The sequence below is a fragment of the Bidens hawaiensis genome, unplaced genomic scaffold (genome assembly GCF_021521415.1).
Source record: "Bidens hawaiensis isolate Kalapana, Puna unplaced genomic scaffold, B.hawaiensis_p1.1 tig00001920_1, whole genome shotgun sequence".
In the NCBI taxonomy this organism is placed as follows: Eukaryota; Viridiplantae; Streptophyta; class Magnoliopsida; order Asterales; family Asteraceae; genus Bidens; species Bidens hawaiensis.
Window position 1 is genome coordinate 141,384 of NW_027491107.1, and position 13,432 is coordinate 154,815.

General features: G+C 40.0%; 1 protein-coding gene across 1 annotated transcript; it reads right to left on the bottom strand.

Annotated features, from left to right (window-relative positions):
- Nucleotides 1–4,981: 4,981 nt before the first annotated feature.
- LOC143598924 (uncharacterized) lies at nt 4,982–7,473 on the bottom strand. Its single transcript, XM_077077015.1, has 4 exons — nt 7,004–7,473; nt 5,380–5,999; nt 5,132–5,286; nt 4,982–4,987 (listed from the first exon to the last, which is right to left on the bottom strand). Exons 1-4 carry the CDS (start codon nt 7,471–7,473, stop codon nt 4,982–4,984), a joined length of 1,251 nt encoding a protein of 416 aa, XP_076933130.1.
- Between the last annotated feature and the right edge of the window lie 5,959 nt (nt 7,474–13,432).

Below are 13,432 nucleotides of genomic sequence, written 5' to 3' on the forward strand. Positions count from 1 at the left end.
AAAATCAAAGAAAAACACAAAAATATTGTTATAAACAAAAATATTTTATCTTTTTACTTTACATATTATTTAATGTTTTTAAGTTATGTTTCGAAAAATCGTGAAACGTCTTTAAAGTATTTGATTATCAAGATAAAAGGTCCTCGTTAATTCTTTTTAGATTATTTATTTATTAATTAGTTAATATTTAATAAATTTTTATTTATTCCATTTAATTATTTAAGTTAAAATTAAATAAAATTTAATTCGTTAAGTATGGATAACGAATTAGGTGGCTCTCTAGCGAACTACTTTCTAGTTCGCTCACCTAATTCGCTTCCGCACTCTGTAACGAAATACTCCTAATTCGTTATACATATTTAAACGAACCAGACGACGAATCAAAACTGATTCGCTACACTTTGTGGATAAGTTGAGGAACGAATTAGCTAATTCGTTCAGTTCAAATTCATAGCGAATCGGTCTTATTCGTGTCTTGAAAATTTTGCGAGGACTGTGTGTAAAGGATAAGAGTAATGCGAACCGTCCTTTCACTATTCACCATCTTCCTTATACCTAAAGCAACCCTTTTTCAAATTTTTCTCTGATTTTCGACCTTCGAATTTCGGACTTTCAAGTATTCCATTGTGTTGCTAAGGTATAGACGATCACATCTTTGTGATTTTCGTCAAAAATGATATTGTGTTGATAGACTAATTATGTATTCTTTTGTTCTAAGGTTTTTCCGAGTTTTAAGACTATGATTTATGTATGCTATACTGTGTTGATATAGTTTATTTAGGGTTCATTGTGATCGGAATGAGATTCCGAAACCTTTGGTAGACTTTTATCAATGTTTGATTATGGTTTGCCGGGTCGATTGAATGTTCATATGTTCGGAGTTTTAGGCTCTGTTAAAACTTCAAGTAAAGTTAACTTATTTCATATGGTTGAACCTCGAATCAACACCATTTGAGTCACAGTGTGTTTACGAGATCATTTCATATGACAATCAGGTTATTCAACGATATGTATGGGATAATCGAACCTAGGTTTATCATGTTGACCGTCGGTGTTCTTATTCAATTTTGACTTTGACCGGGACAATCAAAGATTGAGCTTTATGGCCATTCGTTAACTTTAGCGAATTGGAACTTTTTCGTGTCCAATTCGTTAAAGATTCAAACGAATTAGATTAGCGAATAAGTTATCTAACGAATCAGATGTGGATTCGTCAATTCATAACGAACTAGGTTCTAGTTCGTTCATTTTTATAGTATTTCGCTAATTTTAATTCGTTAACTTATTTACCTGATAGCGTATCACTTGATTCGTTACAAGTTGTAACAAATCAGAGTGATAATCTAACGAATGACATTTTCCTTTTAAATATTGAACTTAATTAAACTTTGTAATTAATGAGTTCTTTCAATTGTCTAAACGCGTAAATATATTACTTACACACGGCGTATAAAATTAAATACACCTTATATAGATAAATAGTAACGTTACTTACACTCGTTCTAATTTATTCAGTAACATGGCTGATCAATTGAATCAAGATCCACCGATTGCTGATCAAGGGCATCAAGAACAACCACCACAAAAACAACCACCTCAAGCACAGCAGGAAGAAGTTATTTTATTACCTTATGACATAAAACACAACATCTGTGCATATGTTGATCAAGATTTTGCTGATGTTGCAGTGTCGGTGATATGTTAGCATTCTAAAGATGCTCAGTGATACATTATGCAATCACTGCTCGACCTAAAGTTTATCTGAGTATTATTAGGCAGTATTGGGATACTGCTGAGGTTGTTGAGGTGGAAAATCACATTCGAGCCACGATCAATCAGACTGTTATTACAATTAATGTGGAAGTGGTTCGCCGTGTACTTCATTTTAATGACAATGATGACAACCCAAGTGAATTTGATAAGCAGCTGATCAAAGGTTTGTTTACTCGTTTATGTTATGGTGGTGGTATTGATGAATCTATGTTGAACAAGAATGGGTTATGTCCACCATACAAGTATCATCTCCATGTCTTGATTCATTGTATGAGTGGTCGTCGTGGTGGATGTCCAATGCAGAAGCAGTATACAATCGGCTTTTGTTGCACTTATTCTCAACAAGCCATTTAACTACTCCGAGCTAGTTTACGATCATCTGAAAGAACAAGTTCAGCAAACACTTCAAAAGAATAAATTTTTAATGTATCCTCGATTTCTACAACTGATCATTCAAGACTTAATTCCAAATTTAGTCATTGATCAAACTCAGGTGAATGATGTGCTTCTTATGGAACACATGAAGGCTGATACCATGCGTTGAATGTTGATTTATCGAAAGGAGAGGCCAAGGGATAAACGGATGATTGGTCATATCATTAATCCGAATTATGTATGTCCTCCTAATGAACATTGGATCCACGACGACTCGGATTCCGAGCGTGAAGGGGGAGAAGGTGGGAACGATGATGATGATAATAATGATGGAGATGGTGGTAATGGTAGTGCTAGTGATGCTGCTTTGCAAGAACAACAAGATGCAGTAAATGTTGCGTTTGCTGCCACCATTGCAGCTCAACAAGAAAGAAAGAGAAAAGGGAAAGAAGTGGCAACTGGAGAGCCATCAAAGAAAAGACGTGTGTCAGCTAGGGCTGGGGTAATTATCGGTGTGCCACCACCTCGTCAAACAACGAATCAACGCTCGGTAGTGCCGTCCACTACTAGCACTCCGATGCTCACATTAACAACGACGATGGTGTCTCATGAAAGGCTTGGTTTGATTCCACGGATGGCTTTATCTGAAATTCCAAGGCCTCCTGCTACATCGTCTACTACCCCTAAAACACCATCCATGAGGCCTCCTCTTCCTCCTCCTCCTCCTCCTAGTGATGTCTCTTTTATGAGATTCACTCGGTCTCAAGGACCGATCCAACCTGTTCATTTATCCATGTACAACTTGCCACCAAACCGTCAGACTGATATGATGTTGAATCTTCTTTATCTTTATGAAACCAAATGTCTGCTGACCGTCAGAATCAGGAACGACTTATGGAGAATCAAAGACGGATGATGAGTTATATTTCTTTTTGTCAAAAGGAGACTAAAGCGCTACGTGCGATTGTTGAGTCTCAGAGGGGTGAAAATGAAGGAACAAGAGGATCTAATCTTGCAGCTGACTTGCAAAGAGGATGCCTTAAAGAAACTCAAAAATGATGATCAAGATCCTGACGAGTCTGGTGCAGGAGGTCAGCCTAAACAAATGCACGGCTCATCTTCCGGTGCTAGTACAAGTGGCGGTGAGGACTCGGGTAAACAGATTGTTGTGTATCAGGATCCAACCGCTAAGCCAATTGAAATGATTGATGCTAACACTGTTATATTTGTGGATGGATCGGGGGGTTAGAAGTGTGGTGAACAGGGAAGAGATAGAGGTTGGTAAGTTTGTTGATAGGTCTTTGACACGAGAGCAGATTTCCATACTGCTTAGGTTGAATGATGAATAGTTAACTGTGTTAAAGACTGAGGCTAATGTTGAGGTAGTGAATGAGGAAGGTATACCAGAGGATCCGTCTATTCAAATGAATACGGATTTTATTTATGAAGACGAGGATGTTGAGATGGAAGACCTCACTGGTGGGGAGTATCCGGACTTGTTTCAACACACAAACGTTGATCAAGGTGCTCCAGTGTTTGATGAACAAACGGTTAAAGCAGCCGAAGATGAGTTGGAAAAGACGTCAAAGAGTAAGAAGGTTGTGGACACTCGGTTCAATTCGATTGAAAATCCAACCGATGCCGATATTGCTAAGTGGTTCAGCTATAAAAAGGTAAGTAAGATTATCAAGGCATATCGATATGTTGATCAAGAATGAAAAGATGTAGCTGCAGCTTGGGACAAAGCAAACCAAGTGACCTCCTTCAAGACTGTATCCAAGGTACATGGTGATATCGTTTCATGGCTTTATGATTCCGAGCTTAAGGTATGTATAATTAAATGGGAGAAGGGGATCCAGTACTACGAAACGATAATGGATGTTCTTACATTACCGCGTTGGGATGTTCGTACCCTCGCGAGACGTTCATTTATCAATCGTGGGGGTTACCGGACAGCTGAGTGGTTTCATCAACACTTACTGTTCGAGGTCAATCATGGTTTCAAGTTCTTCAAGCCCCAGGTCCCGAGACGTAAACGTATTGACGAGATTGATCCAAGGACTGGCTTGAGGAAACTTGTTCTTAAGGTAAAGCTGCCAAAGACGAAACCTGTGAAGACGATGCCCCAACACATGCATCTCTCGTTTGACCGCTGGTACTACGACAATCATACTGGCGAGGCCGTCATTGTGCTTGGTAAAGGACTCAAGACTGAGCTTATCAAGATAATCGACCCTATGTGGTTGGTTAATTTATCTGAAACAGACAATGACGTGCTACACAAGAACCAGATTCTGATCGAACGCAATGAAGACTACGACCTGGCTATGCAATTCCAACGCGTTGTGCGTGTTTGTTATGAAAATCGAATTCATAGTTGTAGAGACTGGCAGTCCAAGCATTTCAAGTGAAGACAAAGACAAAGAGCTCAAGACGAGGGGGTGCCTGTTAGTGCACGGTTTTGCGTCTTGAGTCTTTGTAATTATCAGTAATGTATTTGACGTTTTTGTTAAATGTAATAAACAAGTATTTAGTTAGTTCGCTATGTATGTATGTAGTTCGCTAAGGATGTTTAGCGAACTAGATCTTAAGTTAAGTCTCCTCTGATTCGTTAAGGATGTTTAACGAATCAGGGGTTAATTCGTTAATCTATTTCGTTTGTAATGTATGTAACGAAGCGGACTCTAGTTCGTTAGGGGATGTTAACGAACTAGGTCTGTCTCTATTTATAGGTGAACACTATTCACATAATCTAAGCTTTGAGAGATAATTAACAAAACTCTGTCAAATCTGCTCTCGATCTTCATCTTAATATTATTCATACTCACAAACACTAATACTGATAATAGATATAACATATATAATCAAACGTAATTATGTGCTAGATCCGTGATATAGGATTAATAGTATTCATACAGATCTGAGATCTATTTATAGTAATTGTATTAGATCCGTGTTCAAACACAAGTTGGGGCCAACTTGCCTGGAGGTTCTTGGCCGGAAGATTCGTTATTGCGGAAGACGAGTCTCCCGCATCAAATGTGCACTTTTGGACCCGCGAGTTATAATATTTTTGTAACTGGTGTTTATAGTTATGCTCGTGTATCGATGCCAATTCCCTCCTCTCCTCAAGGAGATCTAGATTCATTCGCAATTCTTTATCATTATCATTAATCATTAAAATTCTTGCGGATGGAATCCCGATTTCTGCGGGAATCATAGCCTCAGTACCATATGTTAAACTGAAAGGCGTCTCAGAATTACTGGAATTATTTTGGGTGCGAAAGGCCCAAAGTACATGGGGCAATTCGTCAACCCAGCCTGTGCATTTAGTACCTAATCTTGCTTTAATCCCCTCCTTGATTGTTCTATTGGTCCGTTCGACCTGACCATTTGCTTGCGGGTGGGCCACAGATGTAAAATTTTGAATGACTTGAAGTTTCTTCAACCATTCTTGTATTCCGATGCCCGCAAACTGGGTCCCATTTTCACTAACTAGTTCTTGTGGAAGGCCAAACCGGCAAATAATGAATTCCCAAAGGAATTTCTTAATGCTTGATGTCGTAATGGATGCAACTGGTTTGGCCTCCACCCATTTAGTGAAGTAATCAATGGCCACAATTAGGAATTTGACCCGTCCAGGAGCTTCCGGGAAGGGTCCCATAATGTCGATGGCCCATTTTTGAAACGGCCAAGCGGATGTTACTGGTACAAGTTCATTTTTTGAACGCAATGTATTGGGAGCATGACGTTGGTATGAGTCACATTTCCTGATCACTTGCACAGCGTCTAAGTGCATCCCCGCCCAGTAATAACCTGCATTCATAAGCTTTGCGACTACATCCTTGGGCCTGCATGTAGGCCACAAATGCCTTCGTGAACCTCCCTTATCAGGTAATTCGCATCTTCAGCGTCCACGCAACGTAAAAATGGGCCCAGGAAGGATCAACAGTATAAAACACCATCATTCATTTGGTAATTCAAGGGTTTGTGCTTTATCTTCCGGGTCGCGGATTTCTCTTCCGGGAGGGCTCCAGATGATAAATAAGCTTTAATCGGTGTCGTCCAAGACTCAGTGCCTGTTTGAATTATCAAAACCTGATTCTGCGAGACAGACGGACGATCTAGGACTTCGACGCGGATGTCTTTAGTGAAGTGATCGAAATTTGTTGAAGCCAACTTGCTAAGAGCATGCGCTGATTTGTTCTCGCTTCGCTTTATATGAATAACCTTACATGAAGAGAATTGAAGGATCAAATCCTTTGACTGCGCCAAATATGAAGTCATCACGTCGTTTTATGCTTCATACGTCCCGTTGATCTGTCCCGCAATCAACGTGGAATCCACCCGTGCTTCTAGGTGTTTAACCCCAAGCTTCTTAGCGATTCTTAGACCTGCCAGGAAGGCTTCATACTCCGCTTCATTGTTGGTACTCTTGAAGTCTAACTTGATAGCGTAAGTTAATTCGTGACCCTCGGGGTTGACTAGCCTTAGGCCTGCACCAGATCCTTCACTACTCGAAGCGCCGTCCGTAAACAATGACCAGATTTGCCCTTGTTCAGGAGGTATTTGGGGTTATTGTTCCACTAAACATTCTTTTTCTTGGTGTTGTGGGACTTCAGTGACAATGTCCGCTAACACTTGCCCCTTAATTGCTGATCTGGGTTTATATTCGATTGCATGCTCACACAGCTCGATGGCCCACTTTGCCAATCGTCCAGACAATTCCGGCTTACTTAGTACATTCTTGAGTTTGTACCCAGTCAGTACGTTGATGGGATGACCTTGAAAATACCTGCGGAGACGTCAGGCAGCATAGACCAATTCCAGGACAAGATTTTCAAGCATTTAGTACCTGGTCTCTGGATCTGACAACGTTCTACTGACGTAATAAAATGGCGTTTGCACATTTTTCCTGTCCGTCAGTAATACGGCCACGATGGCAATATCCGATGCCGACAGGCATAACGTCAAAGGTTCTCCCACATAAGGTGTTGTTAGAGTAGGTAACTCCATTAAGCATTTCTTGACCTCCAGGAATGCTTGTTCAGATTCCGCGGTCCACTTGAAATGTGCCTTCTTGAGGCAATTTCTCAAGGTTGAAACAAATGGGTATGATTTGGTTGAATGGTTTGCTAGGAACCGGTTCAGTGCAACTAATTTCCTGTTGAGTGTCTGTACTTCTTTGAGGGAGGAAGGAGAGAACATGCGGGCTACTGCCTGGACTTTATCCAGGTTAGCTTTGAAACCCGCGCCTGTAGTAATTACTTTAAGAAACTTCCCTTCCTCCATCCCAAAGGAAAATTTAGTTGGGTTCAACTTCATGTTGATACTCCTTAAAGTTTCAAATGTTTCTTCGATGTCTCTCAACATCTGGTCTTCCTCAAGGCTTTTTATTAACAAGTCGTCCATGTAGACTTCTAGGTTTCGACCAATCTGGTTCTTGAATGCTTAATCCATCAACCGCTGGTATGTGGCGCCCACATTTTTCAATCCCAAAGGAATCATTTTGTAACAAAACGTGTCTTGGTCAGTACGAAATGCTTTCTTATCCTCATCACCCGCAGCCATGCGTATTTGATGATAGCCTTTGTAGGCATCAACGAATTATTTAAACTTAAACGGGGCCACAACATCTACTTTGAGATAAATTTCAGGTAGTGGATAGCAATCCTTTGGGCAAGCTTTGTTCAAGTTTTTAAATTCTATGCACATCCACCATGTTCCGTTACTATTTGGAACAATGACCGGGTTAGCCACCCATGTTTGGTATTTTATATCTCGAATGATTCCAGCGTGAAGCAAATATTGTACTTGATCATTCATGGCTTTCATTTGTTCTGGGCCCATCTTCCGCTTTTTCTGAACAATCGGTGTAAACATCGGTTTTACCCTTAACTTGTGTTCCGCAATATTCCGTGGGACACCTGTCATGTCCGCGGGTTGCCAGGCGAAGATGTCCATATTCCTGGTTAATAATTGCTTCAACAAAGTTCTTAGAATTTCTAAGATGACAGGTCCAGTTATGATTGTTTGATCTGGAAAGTTTTTGTTTAATATCTATTTCTCTGGCTCTGTCCGCTGAGTTTGTTTTGGGATTTTGCTAGGTTTTGAGATATTATCTGAAAAGCAGTGTCGATTAACATGGATAATTGCTACGCCAGTACGAGTTGGAACTCTGACTACACCGTGAGTTGTGGACGGGTGAACATTGAAATCACCAATTGCTTCCTGCCCTAAGATGATGTCATGTTTGGATGTCGCCGGAAGGACCTAAAATTTCACATCTTCTGTTCTAGAATGAATTCCGTCAGTCAGAGTGACTAGAAACGATATAACCCCTCGCGGGTGCATCACCTCACCCCCAAACCCAGACACAGGCGCATGGATAGGTTTTAACCTCTCCTTGTCTTCCTCATCTAGTTGTTCAAAGCACTGTTCGTACATAATGTCAGATGTACTACCAGTGTCAAAGAAAACATACTGCGATCGATAGTGGCCAAAGAGGGCGGTAATTATCAAAGGGTTCTTATTGCACAGTCTGCCCTTAACTCGTGGAAAAATCACTTGTTCATTTTTCCACTCCTCATCTAGGAACTCTCTCCTCTTTCCTCCAAACCTATGTCCGCCTTGAATCATGTGAAAGTTCAAATCTTTGACTTGCTTTTTGGGCGGGCCCTGGTTATCTCGTGCGGGAGCCTTATCAGTCCCTGGTTTTGTGCCCTTAACCAAATGTTCAAGTTTGCCGGATTTTACAGCTGCTTCGATTTCATTTTTCAAGGCCACACACTCGTTCGTATTATGCCCTATATCATTATGAAATGAGCAGTGCTTTTTGGTATCGAGGAACGATCTCCTTGTGAGTGGTTGAGGCTTCCTGAAATTCATATTTTCAGTAGTGAGGATTTCTGAAGGTGTTTTTGATAATGGAGTCCAATTGTTGGAGGGTCGTGCTGAAGAATTCTGCTTGTTTTTGTTACCAATCAAAGATCTGGCATCAAATTTTTTTGATGGTTCCGCCGATGGCTGGTGTCTGGACCAAATTGTTCCTTTCGCTTGTTTATTTGGTCGCGGGGTCTAGAATTCAACCTTAAGGTTCTGCTTCTGACCATTATTCGCCAAGGTCTTTCGAGTCCTTGCAAATAGTTTTGCCACGGTCATGATATCATTCCAAGACGTAGGCATTCCGTCTCTGCCCGTCAGAGTCCAGATTAATTCATCACTTTTTACGTTTTGGCGGAAAGCTCCCCGCAAGATGTCTTCACTCACACCACCGATATTGAGAATTTTATTGTTAAAGCGGGTAATGAAGTTCTCAATGGATTCATTGTTCCGCCTAACCACATCTAATATCTCCGACAGATCGCGAGTGTGTTTCCGTTGTTAACTAAAATGTTGGGAAAATTTGGCAACAAAATCGTCCCAACTTTTAATTTGTCCGTCCGGTAACTTCTCGAACCATTCACGCACTGCACCAGTGGATGTTAAAGCAAACATATGACACCAGTAAGTAAGGGTCCAACCGCTGACTCCTCCTACAGCCACGAAGTTCATTAGATAATCGCTGGGATCAGTCATCCCATCGTGCTTTCCAACAGACTTTGGGATCTTTGCATTAACCGGAAACGGAGCCATTGTAATTCGTGCAATGAATTTTGATTTTTCAGCAAATGCGGCTCAGCAGTAAGGCTTAGAGAAGTCTTCCTACGCATTGTTTTGGTATTCCGCATGACGGATTACTGCTCGTGGATAACTTCTTCCGTCTTGTAAGTGAAGTCTGGTATCACCACTATAATAACTGATGTCATCTGGGTGATACGTTGAATCATGGCTTTCATATTCTTCTAAGTAAGCAGGTACTCGTCTGACCGTATGAGGACGGTCGTGTGGTCTCCGCACTTCCACCGGATCTCTCTCCGTCTGAAAACTTTGACGGATCTGGCTCCTCCTCGCCGTTGGAGGAGGAGAAGGAGACCTCTGAGGAGATTCATCATAAGTCAGAGTACGAGTGTGGAGTCGCTCTTCACGCACTCTACGCTCATACTCGGCTGCAAAATTTTCATGTTGAATACGAAGCCACTCATCCGGAGATAAGAGTCCCCTAGATCTGGAATTATGAAGATGAGTTCTCGCCGGTTCAGAATCGCCAAAATCGTCTTCCAAGCCTAATTCTGATCGGGTCCGGCGAGTTTCCCTCATGATTCGTCCAAGGTCACCGAGATTAGAACCCTCTTCGGTGTTGTGACATGTCCCAAATCATTAGGAGTAGGGCCAACTGGTGTTGTAACACGCTCCAAAGTGAAACTTCCAGGTGTTACGTCAGCAGTTCGTGAACCAAGAGCCGTGATACGTGCAAAAACACTTGAAGCCATACCTCCAAGTGCTTTTATATCAGTAACTCGTGAAACAGGTGCAGGAGTTCCCGTCGGCCCCTCAGGAAACTGACTCATATCGTACAAACCAAAAACCAAAGAATTATCACAGTTCTAACACAAGCACGGATGGCGCCAATGAAGAAACACATATCTACTTCCCTTGAAGGGTCTTAGATCCAATGAATCCACAGGGTAGGATACGGATAACAACCAACTACGATATGAGCTCAATCTCCCAAAGTCCAGTGACAAGAACCTGCAAAACATACACCGTGAGCTCGTTACGGGAAGGACAGGAGAGGGGTCTTTCCGTAACCACCCTCCGGCGTGAGAATAAGTACAGTTCTGATGGAGAGAAAGTACTTGAGTATTTAGAGTAGATAATTGAGAGTGAATGAATAACTCATGGAGATTGAGAGGGTATTTATAGCCGAAGAGTGAGGGAATACAATGGAGCCAGTTGTCCCATTCTAGACGATGCTTTCGTAACCACCTGGACACGTGTCTTCATATGATAGGTTGAGCTATACGTTGCATGTGCATGGGCATAACAACCTGGACACCCGTGTCTTGATATGATAGAATGTTGTGTAGCCCTGGCCATGTGCACGGTTATAACAACCTGGCCAGGTGTCCCTTATTCATTGGTTAATGAGTCATGTGTTCTTCAAGTAATAACCTTGGGATTTCATCTAGAAGGTAATTGGTTAATTACAGCTGTCCTGTTGGCATTGCCTTCTGGTCTTTTTAGTGGATGAATATGTCACCACGCGGCTGACATCTAAGGGTGCCTGGATGCTTCCGTGTATGATATAAGGATGTTCTTTTCTTATAAAGTTATGTGGGTGATCCATATATCCCGCGGGTATCTTGTGAAGAGATTCCTTCAGACCTGCGGATGGTACTTAAGGGTATTTGGGTCTTTTTAGTACCCTACCTCTATAATGTATGAATGCAAAACTCAACGGAATCAAATTGAACTACTTTAGATGTAATTTTTTTTTTTTGAAATGGTGTATATTATTAAAAATAAAAGGATAATGGGAAAGTAAAAAAAATTCTAGTTAATCCGTGTTTGGTAATAGCGGATTATCAGGAAATATAAAATGGATCCGCCACTGGTAACGTTGGATCAATAATTGAACCTTAATCCGCTATTGAAAATGGCAGATTAGGAGAACAACTTATTTAACCCCGTTATGTACCGTTATGTACCACTTAACTAAACAAACGAAAAACTAACCACACTAACGAAACTACTAACCTAACTAACCCCAACTAACCTAGTTATGTTTTCTACCAACTTAGTACTTCCCAACTAACCAATTTAATGTATACTTCTCACCTAACCAAATTAATGTGCAGCTTGCATGCAAAGCTGCTCACATGTGCCAAATTCGTATGATAGTTGCCAAAGTATGATAAAAGCAAACATGTATTATTAAATCTCTTTCAGATTCATATCACATGTAGTATTAAAGCCTGACTGTATATCACATGAATTATTGTTCAAAGTTGCCATGGTAGTGTTCCTTCAAGACCCGTGAACCAGGAAAAAGATGAACCACATGAGTTGTAGGGTTACAGAGGAAGAAGATGAACCAGAAAAATATATATATAATTTTCCTAATCCGCCATTGAGAATAGCGGATTAGGTTTTTCAAAAAAAAAAGTTTCTCCTAATCCGCTATTAACAATGACGGATTAGGGTTTTAAAAAAAATAGTTTCTCCTAATTCGCCATTGTCAATAGCGGATTAGGAGTTCTTTTTTATTTCCTACCTTTTTTCCTTTTCAGTATTTAAATTATCAATCATAACATATCTCGCATGTCGCTGGTAGCCCAGCTGGTTAAGAACAATGGTTACGGAATGGGAGGTCGCGCCACACCGTTTTTTTGTAATTTTTTTTTAATTTATACATTTATATCATTTTCGTAAATATAATAGGTATTTAAAAAATCTTCATATATATCATGATGTCATCCTGAATTATTAAAATATCACATGAATTTAAGATGAATTATTATTAAAGCTGTTAAAGCCGTATCATCACATGAATTATTGAATGGCAGTGTTCCTTCAAGATATGAATTATTGCATGCCAGTGTTCCTTCAAGACATAAAGATGTATCCTCACATGAATTATTGCCATGACAGTGTTCCTTCAAGACCCGTGAGTTGAAGGGTTACGGTGGAAGAAGATGAACCGGGAAAAAAATATTTTTTCTAATCTGCCATTGAGAATGGCGGATTGGGTTTTTCAAAAAAAATTCTCCTAATCCGCTATTATCAAGGCGGATTAGGGTTTTTTTTTAAATAGTTTCTCCTAATCCGCCATTGTCAATAGCGGATTAGGAGTTCCTTTTTGTTTCCTACCTTTTTCCTTTTCCTTTTTGTAATTTTTTTTTAATTTATACATTTAAATCATTTTAGTAAATATAATAATAATAATAATAATAATAATAATAATATGTATTAAATCATTTTATACATTTTAGTAAATCATTTATAAATACCACCACCCATCCAAGAAACCACCTTTAATTATAAACCCTCCTTCAACTACCTCATTCAATTAAAAATACCACCATCCATCCACTTTCTAATACCACCATGCAAGATATGTTATGTTTGATAATTTAAATACTGAAAAGGAAAAAGGTAGGAAACAAAAAACAACTCCTAATCCGCTATTGACAATGGCGGATTAGGAGAAATTATTTTTTTAAAAAAAACCTAATTCGCCATTGTTAATAGCGAATTTGGAAAAAAAATTCCGTTCATCTTCTTTGTCTAAGGTAAACAGGTGATGCATAAGAAGCTTTGATTGTGTGGACATGGCATTTCACAATTGACAGCTTTAAACATTTCATTTCATTAGTGAAGGAATCAGATGCTTTGAAGTATG